At 39.9% G+C, this 11,803-nt stretch overlaps 2 protein-coding genes across 2 annotated transcripts; both read left to right on the top strand.

The window, feature by feature from the left end:
* Positions 1–227: 227 nt before the first annotated feature.
* On the top strand, positions 228–4,770 carry spty2d1 (SPT2 chromatin protein domain containing 1). The gene is made up of 6 exons (XM_068313052.1): positions 228–752; positions 1,069–1,186; positions 1,288–2,847; positions 3,756–3,915; positions 4,002–4,079; positions 4,198–4,770. The coding sequence occupies exons 1-6, from the start codon at positions 690–692 to the stop codon at positions 4,286–4,288; spliced, it is 2,070 nt and encodes a 689-aa protein (XP_068169153.1). The 5' UTR covers positions 228–689; the 3' UTR covers positions 4,289–4,770.
* A 262-nt stretch (positions 4,771–5,032) lies between these two features.
* Positions 5,033–11,710, top strand: uevld (UEV and lactate/malate dehyrogenase domains). Its single transcript, XM_068312406.1, has 12 exons — positions 5,033–5,160; positions 5,771–5,855; positions 5,951–6,016; positions 6,113–6,276; positions 6,381–6,522; positions 6,619–6,713; positions 6,820–6,925; positions 7,570–7,740; positions 7,843–8,007; positions 9,699–9,786; positions 9,973–10,096; positions 10,388–11,710. Exons 1-12 carry the CDS (start codon positions 5,119–5,121, stop codon positions 10,550–10,552), a joined length of 1,413 nt encoding a protein of 470 aa, XP_068168507.1. The 5' UTR covers positions 5,033–5,118; the 3' UTR covers positions 10,553–11,710.
* Positions 11,711–11,803: the final 93 nt, after the last annotated feature.

Below are 11,803 nucleotides of genomic sequence, written 5' to 3'. Positions count from 1 at the left end.
TCCCAACATGTTACTTTCTCACGTCAGTCCTATCGGATGAAGTCTGATTGGACTGACGCGTCCTCAACCAACCTACATCATATCCAGTGGATTGTTCTTTGTTTTTCATGATCGCTGATTTGTCCGATATTCCACAAAGACGGAAGTACATAGAGGTGACTCCTCTCACAAAGACGGAAGTACATAGAGGTGATTCCTCTCACAAAGACGGAAGAATGTAGGGGTGATTCATCTCACTTCCTCTTGGAACAATTTACACTATTTGGCACCGGCGAGAGTTCATTGCTGTCTCTCCTAAAACCTGGGGTTATCCGAGGCTGAATTTTAGATATTTTACTATTAGGAGATTGGAACGATATTTATTTTCTCATGGATCTTGTTGGCGTCTTTTGTTATAATTAAGGGACGAATTAGTCTTACTGTCGGATAGCTAATGTTAGGTCAGCTAACTCCACTAGCTAGCGTTGACGTAGACTCATGCATAGCCTTTAAACAGCTTTAGGCACCGCTTTTTTTTCAGCTGCTGTGTTTTATAAATAATTTTGGTAAAATAACTGAAGTTTCATTTGGCAACGCGTAACCACAAATCAGCTTAGTTGTAACATAACACGTTAACTTAGCTGTCAGTGCTTCTAGAAGAGTTTTGTTCAAATCACTTCAGAGAGAATATTACATCACCTGCTGTCAAAATGATGGACTTTGATAACATATTGGACATCGCCTCACAAAACCAGGGACTGGGTAGCGTACAGGTACGTTAAACTACTCATTACCTGTGGTCTGTGTACTGTATGTAGACCAAGTCAGGTTTAGAGCATAACACCGCAGAGACATTAATAATCAGTCATCATGGGGTTAGCTAATGTAGCGAATGTACTTCTATCTATGAGACCCTTTGCTCGGCTATGAAGACATTTAGAAAATCTGTGTTTGTTATACGGGATTGAATTACCAGTTAGTGTGTGGCATTAAACTGACTTGCCTTACAAATAATGTGTTTCAGTATTACTATGTGCATTTTGAAAATGATTGAATGTGACCTGAATACCTCATTTTTCTGTCCTCTAGCAAAAGAGATACAGTTTACAAGTTGGACCACCCAAAAAGGACCCGAGATCCAAAGGTGTAAATCCTGCAGCTGTACAGGCACTTTTAAAAAAGAAAAATCATGAGACAATAAAAAAAGGTAACTATGTCAGCCATAAGGGTACAACTTTGGAATTTGATACTCAAAAACACAGCACATATAGTATTCCTAGTTTACATGTACCCTTTTTTTTCTTCCAGAAATACAATTCAAGAAGCAGAAGGATGAACTAGCAGCCAGGAGGGTTGAACTTAAGTCAGATCGTAAAGCAAGAGCAATGGCTTCCAGAACTAAAGACAATTTCAGAGGTTATAATGGCATCCCAGTGGTAGAGACTCCTAAAAAGAGGAGAAAAAAAACAGACATACAGGAAGAGGCTTCACTGAAAAATGAAATATTTAAGAATCAGTCAATCGACCCTGATGATGAGGATAATTTTGAGTATGAACAGACAGATTCGGAGACAGAACAAGAACCAGACCGTCTAAGACCAGGGAAAACTACCAGTGGGAATGGAAATAGTGGGAAGCTCTGCTCTAAAAAAAACAGTGGGCCATCAAAGTCTGCTCCACCACCCATGAACTTTGCTGACCTACTCAAATTGGCAGAGAAGAAGCAGTTTGAGCCAGTCGATTTGAAACTCAAGGTAGTCAAAAAGGAAGAAAGGCTCCGCACAGCTGATGAGATAAGAGAACTGGAAGTGGAACGCAAAGCTAAGAGACAGGGGAAAGATCGAGAGGGCAAGTCCCAATCTAGTTCAAATTTGATACGAAAAGGCACTTTAGAGAAAGATCAGAAGAGCTGCAAAACACAAAAGAACTGTTCAGAAAAGCCAAATCTGCCTACTGCATCTGGAAAGAAGCCACACCAAATACTTGTAAGCAATCGAAGCCACTCTTCTACCAAGCCCACTGTTGGTGACAGAGACAAAGAGCGATCCAAGACATCTCACAGTGACAGACCCAAGACCAGCACCTCCATGTCATCTGGTTCCATGAACAGTAAAACTCTAGTGAAACCCACACCTTCTCAGGTTACAGCCAAACAAGTGGGTTCCATGTCCTCATTGAGCCACAAATCCACTACAAGTGACCTAAGCTTGAAAAAAGAAATGTCTTCATTAAATCCAGGAAGAACTTCAGGAATTCCTGGGACCAGGCATCTTGTCCAAAAATCTCAACATGGAAGCTCCCATCAGACCAGGCCCAGTCAGAGTAGCTCATTAAAACAGGAACCCACAGTCAGAGGCCACAAGTCTGGAAAGGGAGAACCACTAAGGCCTGGTGTTAACGCTGCTGTGAAGTCATGTGGTAATTCAGTAATGAGAACTTCATCAGATAAGGCAGGTTGTCAACCTCAATCAAAGCCTGGACCTAAGTCTCTTGAAGGATCAAGTGGAAAATCAGTTATGAGAACTTCATCAGGTTGCCCTCCTAAGGCAGGGGGGCAGCTTCAAGCAAGGCCAGGAGGTACACTCATGGCAAAAGCTGGAGGTGCCAGACCTGCTGGGAGGGGATCTGGGCCTCCAAGAATGAGACCTGGTCAGCCTGGGAGAGGAGGATTAGTACCCGGACGTTCACCAGGCAGCACTGGATCAGGACCTGGAAGACCAAAGTGCACTGTGGTGTCAGAGACCATTTCATCTAAGAACGTCGGTGGACCCAGGATGGGGATACCTACCCAGACAGGCATGCCACAGAGACCTGGGATGGCATCAAGGTCAGGAATGCCTTACAGACCTATGATGAGCAGACCACCAGGTGAGAATCAGAAAGTAATGGGATGATATCAGCTAAAAACTAGATTAGTCAATTGCTGACTGTGATAGTCTTCATTTATTTTTCATTAATGTCATAAGAATGCAATCTTTTACACGTATTAAAACAAGAATGAAGTAAAGAAGCGCTAGAAATTTCCAGCATGGAATTATTTGTACACTGTCCCTCACATCATGCTCATAGACATGCTACCAAATTACATGTGGTTTCGGTGAATCAGGTGCCTCCAAATTTTGTGATTAGTTTACGATGACTAAATTCATGACTAATCCTGAGGAGAAGGTCCCTTTTAAGGGGTGTGTGCATTCCCCAGAGGACAATTTTCGTACAAAAATATGATTGTTTTATAAAATGTTACAAAATCTCAACTCATAAACATTCAGCACCATGTAATGTACACATGAATGCTGAAGTAATATGCATACAATACATTTTGCTACTTGGTACTGATACTTGGTATTGGATTATTTTCACAGCATTGCAGTGCTTTTATACCACTAAAGAATCTGAGAACATATCCATATCTTCCAAGATGATGAGAACATTGAAGCACTACATATTTCAGTATATTGTATTGTAATATAATAAACAGCTTATGGTATTCTGCAAAGGCATTTAGAGCAACAACAGGGCTGAGGGTTTCTTTTGCTAAACTGAAACAAGTGTCTACAACACTTAGCAGCTGTTGTAATTCCTTTATGAATTTTCTCACAGATTTTCAAATCTTCCTTTTGTTAACTCCATCAACCTCAAATCATAGCTTTCTTATTGCAACAACCCCTGATTTGTGAAGGAAAACCCACTGTCCTCTTCATGCATTGTGGTATAGAGGTAAAAAAAGAAGCCAAAACTCAAAATATCTCAAATTATTTTCTGCATCTCTCATCCAGGTACAATGCTGCCACCCATCACTTCACCATACGAGGGAACGTATGAGGATGAAGATGATGAATATGACTCAGAAATGGACGATTTTATTGACGATGGTGCTGAAGAGCAAGAGGAAATATCCAGGCATATTAAGGAAATCTTTGGCTATGATCGAAAAAGGTAAGTGTTTATATTTCTATTGCATCATTTCACTAAATTGCAAACACACATCTATATTAAAGAACATTTGGTTCTAACTTCCCCAGATACAAGAATGAAAGCGACTATGCACTAAAATTCATGGAGAGCAGCTGGAAAGAAATGCAGAAAGAGGAGGCAAGGAGGTAAGACAAAAATAAACATTGCATTCCTCATCTCCACACAATATATGCTTTGTTTTTAAAGCTGTTGAGTTTACCCCTGTTACCTACTGTTATCGATCACTGTGCTTTTGTTGTTCAGCCTGAAATTGGCAGTTCAGGAAGATCTGGAAGAGGAGAAAAGAGAGGAAGAGGAGCAGAAAAGGAATGCCAAGAGAAAAAGAATGAACTAATTGCTGTTAATATAATTTAAAAAACTGCTGTCAAGACCGGTAGTGTGTGTGCTAACACAAATCACAGTAAATGTGTCCACTTTGAGTCTGATTGCTTTAGCTCTTTTACTCTTATGTTTGGACAAATACTGAGAGGAGTGACATGACAATGGCTGAAGATCAAGTGAACATTCAGATCATGAGAGTGATATTAATTTCCACATTTTGTTCCTATTTTATTTATTTCCCCCACTTTGAGCAGAGTTTTCTCTGTCCCCATTATGAAAGCAACAGAGTTGCTTAGAGTGTGACATTTCTTTATTTTTTTTACACTAACCATGAAATGAAGTCTCAGATGATATAATGTGCTGTTTTTGATCAGAAGTTGAATATTTTTCAAACTTTAATTATGAAGTTCACTGAATATGTGGAAAATATTACAACTTGATGTCTTGTTAGTTTGTCTTAAAATGGATTTGAGAGAAGCGATTACATAAAATGTTTTATGAAATCATCCAGTTTCATGTCAATGTTTTCCAGAAAATATGAAAATATTAGAAATATATATGCAGTATGTACAGTAGATTGACGCTTCGATATTTTTCAAGAATTTTTCGAAAGGACCAGAAGAGTGAGTAGCATCCCCGTACTTACCGTACGTGATGACGTCAGTCAGGGAAAGTGAACTATTGTGTCCTTCTTGGCTTGCCGTACCTGATGTGTAATATGGGAGTGGCCTGTCGTCTACGTATTTCCAAAGTTTGCGGAAGTTTCTTATAAGTGAATTTGAAGCGCTGCTTTAAGACGGTAGCAAAGAAAAAGGACGTAATTTTTTAGTCTTATATTCAGAAATGGATCTCCGTCCAGAGAATATTCAGCGTGTTCTCTCTAAGGTTTGTTATTTGACCATCTTTTAAATAATAAAGAGCTTGTTGTCTATACTGGTAGTCAAGCTAACCTCAGTGTATTTTGCCCAACAGGTTGAACCAGTTCTTTTACTTAGAATGATTTGAGAAACTCTGAAAACACGCCAATGTGATAGTGTTTATTATAAACGAATGATGTAAAGTGTTTGATGTAAAACTCTCTTGAACACAACTTCGTGTCGTCTCGCTAAAGTTTTAAACAAATTCCCGAGTTGTCCAAAGAAAATATGTGTTACCGCTCATTTTAATGTGGTTGTAGAAGTTGCATGGTAACCAAAGCCTGAATGACTTCCATAATTTTTGGTTTTAAAGTCAAAAAAGGAAATCTAGATTTTTAGCCATTGCTTATTTCTAATTAAAAAAATGGTTTAGTAGGACTAAATTCAAAATGAAAGATAACTCCATAAACACACACTTGAAATATTTATGTATCGAATAAACAGTATACAACTAGTACTCATCTACTCCACTACAGACTGATGGGTTTGTAGAGATTCTCATTCAAGTTGAGGTGATTCTCACAGGTGGAATCAAAAGCAAAAAGGCCAATTTCTGATTGGCCTTTTTTATATGACAGTACAAATTCCATGATGTTGTTCTTGAGGAGCTGCAGAAAATTGATCGTATCTACCCTGGGATGATACCATCCACAGCACCATACAGTGAGTTTTTCCATGAGGATGTAATCCATTCATATCTGTAGACCTCCAAATGTATCACACGGTTTTCTTGCTGGTAATAACTTGTTCTGTTTCAGCATGTTCTGATGGCATTCAGAAGGAACTCCTGAAATTAATTGGCAACCTCCCAGTCCAGTTTCAAGGTAAGTCTGACCTCCAGCCTGTCCAGAGACAGAAGGGAAGTTTGTGTCATGTGTGTGGCGATGATTATGTACTGATTTTAGCATCTCTGTCTCAAGGTCGCTCCTATAACTTCCCAATTCAACTGTGGCTTTTGGACTCATTTCCCTTCAGTCCCCCCGTATGCCTCCTGAGACCAACCGCTAACATGGTCATCAGAGAGGGCAAACATGTTAATCCTAGTGGACGGATCTTCCTTCCGGGGCTGCACAACTGGGATTATGTAATTTATAGTTATCAGTTGCATATAAGACATTCTGTGGTGTTTCATCAGTTTTTCTAACAAGTTTGATCTACTTCTTTCTTTTCTTTTTTCCTCTGTAACAGCCAAAGTCATCTGTGGTGGGTCTTCTGAATGAAATGACTGCAAAGTTTGAGGAAGATCCTCCATTATCTTCAAAGCCCACAGGAGACAATAAGGACCCTCATGCTCTTCTGTCTTATGTCTCAAATCTCCAACTCAACGATGGTGCTCACTTGCTATGCAGCTTTGCTGTTGATAAACAAGGATGTCATTATTATCATACAATTGTATGCTATTATTCACTGTCACTGTCTATTTCAGGTGCATCGCGGTACCAAGATAAACCAATCAACAAAGTCACAGTTATTGGGGGAGGAGATTTAGGAATCGCCTCAGTGATGAGTATTTTATCAAAGGTAATTATAAATTTATGTATTAGTTTCATCGATATGGAATATTTTACCATGTTCAAATGTTAAATTCCCATATTCCAATTACAGTTTTTTTCTGATTTTCTTCCAGTGTAAAGTAAATAAACTGGTTTTCATTGATGTGGCCGAAAGTTCCACCAAAGGTGGAGGTACGGATCTGGAGATTTTCAGTCTCCCTAAGGTTGAGTTATCCAGAGGTACGTCACTTTATCCACACTACTGTAATGTAGTAACACCTCTTGTCTGAGTCATTGCTGATGTCAGAGGTAGCTAACTTGTTGTCAGAATTCTTCTGCCTTCTCAGTAAAGGGAGCAAACCTGTGGAACTCTTTGCCCACGGTTCTAAAACTAGAGACAGATGGTGGTGTGTTCTACAGAGGGCTCAAACTATGGTCAAAATAAAATCAACTGTGCTCACATGTATATCCTCTGACTGGTTACTAAATTATGTTTACTTTTCTACTGAAGGTTTTGTAATGTACTGTAATGCTGCTGTAAATATTAACAGAATGTGTTTTATCTTTTGTACTTGATTGGGTGTTTATTTTTAACTATAGTGGTACTGTTTGCTATTTGTATTCTCTTTTTTTAGAAAAGTCTCCCATGGACAAGTGGTGAAAATCAGCACTGGTGCTAACACACTGTAAACTGATGCATCTACAAGTTGTGCAACTGTGCAATGAGCAATGTGTTTGATATGTCCATGTCAAATAAATAAACATAAACGTAATACCATGACGACTCATCTCTGTGTCAGCACAGAGAGGGAATCCCCACTAGGTGCTGTGCTTTAGCTATCCCTAGATGTCGGGATTTAAATATAATGATTTTTCTTTGTCAGATTTCTCTGCCTCGGCAGGCTCCAAGGTCATTGTGGTGACAGCAAATACATGGAGCAGTGAGCAGTCATATGTAAGCCTGGTTCAGACAAATGTGGATTTATATAGAGGGTTCATCCATCATCTGGCTCGTTTCAGCCCAGGCGCCATTATGATTGTCGCTTCACAGCCAGGTTTGTGCTGAAGGGAAAAGATCTGCTGTCAAGGGAATGGATTGCTCGGCTCATTAACCTTTTACTGTTGATGACTCTGGTCTCTTTCTTGTCCGATTCCAGTGGACATCATGACCCATGTTGCCTGGCGGCAAAGTGGTTTGCCTCCAACACAGGTGATTGGAGCAGGGTGTAACCTGGACTCAGAACGACTAAGTCACGTTCTAAATATTAAGTTGAACACTCACCAACCAGCCTGGGTAATAGGAGAACTTTCAGACAACAAAGGTGAGCGGTGGTGGTGGTGGTGGGGTGTCTGAATTCAACTCAAAATTTCCACTTCCTACCCTTTCATTTATGACACCGAGCCACTCTCACCTTCATTTCTTTCTCTTGTGTTATCTCTACTTTTTTCAGTACTGGTTTTCAATGTTTGGATTGTATTGGTATAACTGCAATGCAAGTTCAGGTTTATAATGATCCACATAATTGTGCTTAACAACAGTCTTCCTTCACCTCAAGGAAGAGGAACACTCACTTCAGGACACCTCTTCTTTTCCTTTCGGCTTTTTCCCTTCAGGTGTCGCCACAGCGAATCCATCTAACCCTGTCTTCTGCATCCCTCTTCTCTCACACCAACTACCTTCATGTCCTCTTTCACTACATCCATAAACCTCCTCTTTGGTCTTCCTCTAGGTCTCCTGCCTGGCAGTTCAAAACTCAGCATCCTTCTACCAATATATTCACTATCTCTCCTCTGGACATGTCCAAACCATCTCAGTCTGGCCTCTTTGACTTAATCTCCAAAACCTCTAACATGTGCTGTCCCTCTGATGTACTCATTCCTGATCCTATCCTTCCTGGTCACTCCCAAAGAGAACCTCAGCATCTTCATCTCTGCTACCTCCAGCTCTGTCTCCTGTCTTTTCCTCAGTGACACTGTCTCTAGACCAAACAACATCGCTGGTCTCACCACAGTTTTGTACACCATTCCTTTCATTTTAGCTGAAACTCTTCTATCACACATCACACCTGACACTTTTCTTCACCCGTTCCATCCTGCCTATACACGCTTCTTCACCTCTTTTCCAGACTCTCCATAGCTCCGAACTGTTGACCCTGAGTAGTTAAAATCCTCCACCTTCTTGATCTCTTCTCCCTGTAACCTCACTCTTCCACTTGGGTCCCTCTCATTCACACACATGTACTCTATCTTACTGCGGCTAACCTTCATTCCTCTCCTTTCCTGGACAAACCTCCACCTCTCTAGCTTCTCCTCCACCTGTTCCCTGCTCTCACTGCAGATCACAATGTCATCTGCAAACATCATAGTCCATGGAGATTCCTATCTAACCTCGTCTGTCAGCCTGTCCATCACCATAGCGAAGAAGACGTCATTAAGCTCTTGTACATTAATGGTAGCAGGTACTTCACATGAGCCAATCTGCTGCTCCACTTCAGGACACCAATGTGCATATTTTATGTGGAGAGAACGGATGGTTTGAGAGAGGAATTGAAGAAGTCATCTTTGTCAAAATTATCTTTGAATGGGAGTCTGCGACATCTTTCTCCTATTTACAATCAGATCCTTTCAAAACTTCACAAATGAACTGCTCAGAAGATTGGCTCATGTGAAGTAGCTCCTGCTACCATTAGTATAAAAGAGCTTAATGACGTCTTTGAAATTTATAGTCCAATAACCATCATTGATGCTCCTGAGCACTCCCTTTGACCATCGTGGGAGCAGCCAGGGAGGCCCTGGCAACAGTCGTTGGAATATGAATAGCATTGACCTCACACAGGGTAGACGCTGAGGTGACGCCAACCACCACCAGAAATGAAGAAGACTCTTGGATGAGAGATCAAACGTCTTCAAAAAACTTTTTTAAAGTCCAGTTGATTGTTTTAGTGCCTATAGGTAACCATGACCTGTATGAATGAGAACCTTCAGACATCTGATCTTTGCTCTTGTCTTGCAGTTGCTGTGATGAGTAACATTGGGTTGAGCTCCAGCGTCCAGCCAGAGATCGCACCAACATCTAACTCTGCCAAACCATTGTTAGACAGGTATGGATGTGAATCAGCATGACCTGGACCAACGGATTTATTTGTATTTGAATCATTTCTATCTGAACAGAGGTGATGGAAATTGTAATAATACAGGCTGGTTTCCTTGATTGTGACTTTTTGTTATTTATGTAAGTACAGAGATTTTGATGCTTGAAGCTGAAAAGTACTTTTCTGTGCTTTCAGAGCATTTGAGATGACGAAGAATCAAGGCCAGCGGTCATGGTCTGTGGGTCTGTCCATTGCTGACATCACTAACAGCGTCTTGACAGATAAGAACAAGTGTCACTCTGTCTCCACATTGGCTAAGGTACATCCACTGTGCCCTATATTAAACATAGCATTATTCTCATTAAGCTCATGTGCTGCATCACTTGTTTGACAATGTGTTTGTTGAAGTGGTTTCACTTGACGTATGACTGAAGAAGTGTTCATGGTGTTGAGACAAAGACATGGTAAAGGAAGTAAAAGTTAATGGTGTTATTGTCATATAAAAAAAACTCTTTTCTAAGATGACAACTGCACATGTAATTCGAAGTCATTCAAAAGGCATTCTGGATTTAAGAATATGTCACAGATGCCTCTGTGTTGTCTGCTTCAGGGCTGGGCCGGCATCGGTGCAGAGGTGTTCCTCAGTGTGCCATGTGTCATTGGATCAAATGGTTCCACGCGCTTGGCTGGGGTGTCACTTGGACAAGAGGAAGACTCCAAACTGAGGGAAAGTGTGACTTCCCTTTCCAACCTCATAAATCAGTTGAGGCTATAAGGATACGTCTGTACTTCCAGTTTCGGCTTACCTTAAGTCTGGGTTTCTGCAGCTGCTTACTGGCCGGGGAGTTTTCTCGTCCACTTACAGGATTGTGCTCGTGCACATCTGTTACTTGCACTGAAATTTTGAAGCTATGCATAAAATTTCTATCTTAAACATGAAGAATATAAGATTTGTTTCTGTGATTCCATTGGATATGATATAGAAAACTTACTGATATATAAATGAAGAATTTATCATTTTTAACAGGAATGCAGATATTTTTTTGAAACTCTGTAAAAGCCTAATGATACATATCATTTTAAAACCTCAAGTTGATTTGATCTACATGATGTTTACGGAAGGCATGTCGATATCTGCAGATGCAGGATGAATGTGTTATATGGTACAGGGTGCTTTTTTTCCTCTTACTGCTGCTTCTATATTTAAAAGCTTTCTGAAACCTTTGTATTTAAATTACCTGTTTCGATCCTTAAGTGTGAAACACTGCAGTGTGTATGTACAGTAAAGATTACATTATTTTATGGGTATATAATAAATATCAAATTATATGTGCATTGTCTCTGTGGGATAAAAATGACAACAGAAACGTATGTTTATCTTATTTTTTATGAAACTGAAGTAGCTGCAAATGTTGAAACTTTGGGGTAAAAATTACCTGTAAAAGACCAAAACTCCTGAACACAGTGTAAAATAACTGTTAATGTCACTCTTTAAAATGATAATACTTTGAGCTCTTAAAGAACAGCTGAATCACCAGAGTTTCAATACCTTTTGGTAATGTCAGTGCAGCACAAAAAACCTGATCTTTAAACATAGCATAAAATGTATTATAGAACTGCATAACAACAATATAAACGTGTCTGATAGGTCCTTGTACAGCATATTATGGCTCAACTTCCATTTTTCATTGGCTTAAATCTAGTTTAGAGTCAGTGGACATGTCAAAATGCAGAAATTGCTGAGCACATTCTTAAACAGGAATTACCGAGTAGAATTTGAAATCGTAAGAACAACTCTCAGAAGTCCTCAGTGAAGGTAATTACTGTTAGTAACATCTCTAACCACTAGGCGGCGGAACTTCATAAATAAAAATGTGATAAGAATGTTTATTGTAATTTGGGTGTGTCCTGAAATTAAACTGAACGTATTCAAGCTTGTCTCCACCTGTTATACTTCCACATTTGACTTGATCCATGCATAAGTGCAGCAGCTTAGGACTGTGGTGAAATACCTGTACACTGGAAA

The sequence above is a fragment of the Antennarius striatus genome, chromosome 4 (assembly GCF_040054535.1).
Source record: "Antennarius striatus isolate MH-2024 chromosome 4, ASM4005453v1, whole genome shotgun sequence".
In the NCBI taxonomy this organism is placed as follows: domain Eukaryota; kingdom Metazoa; phylum Chordata; class Actinopteri; order Lophiiformes; family Antennariidae; genus Antennarius; species Antennarius striatus.
This window is presented reverse-complemented; position numbering and strand designations above follow the sequence as displayed.

What these genes read in the sequence shown, in the direction of transcription:
- uevld (XM_068312406.1), top strand. Translation starts at nt 5,119, where the DNA reads ATGGATCTCCGTCCAGAGAATATTCAGCGTGTTCTCTCTAAG. An exon ending in AAATCTCCAACTCAACGATG is followed by an intron (nt 6,523 to 6,618) that starts GTGCTCACTTGC and finishes TGTCTATTTCAG; the next exon opens with GTGCATCGCGGTACCAAGAT. An exon ending in TAAGGTTGAGTTATCCAGAG is followed by an intron (nt 6,926 to 7,569) that starts GTACGTCACTTT and finishes TTTCTTTGTCAG; the next exon opens with ATTTCTCTGCCTCGGCAGGC.
- spty2d1 (XM_068313052.1), top strand. Translation starts at nt 690, where the DNA reads ATGATGGACTTTGATAACATATTGGACATCGCCTCACAAAACCAGGGA. An exon ending in TATGATGAGCAGACCACCAG is followed by an intron (nt 2,848 to 3,755) that starts GTGAGAATCAGA and finishes TCTCTCATCCAG; the next exon opens with GTACAATGCTGCCACCCATC. An exon ending in TTTGGCTATGATCGAAAAAG is followed by an intron (nt 3,916 to 4,001) that starts GTAAGTGTTTAT and finishes TAACTTCCCCAG; the next exon opens with ATACAAGAATGAAAGCGACT.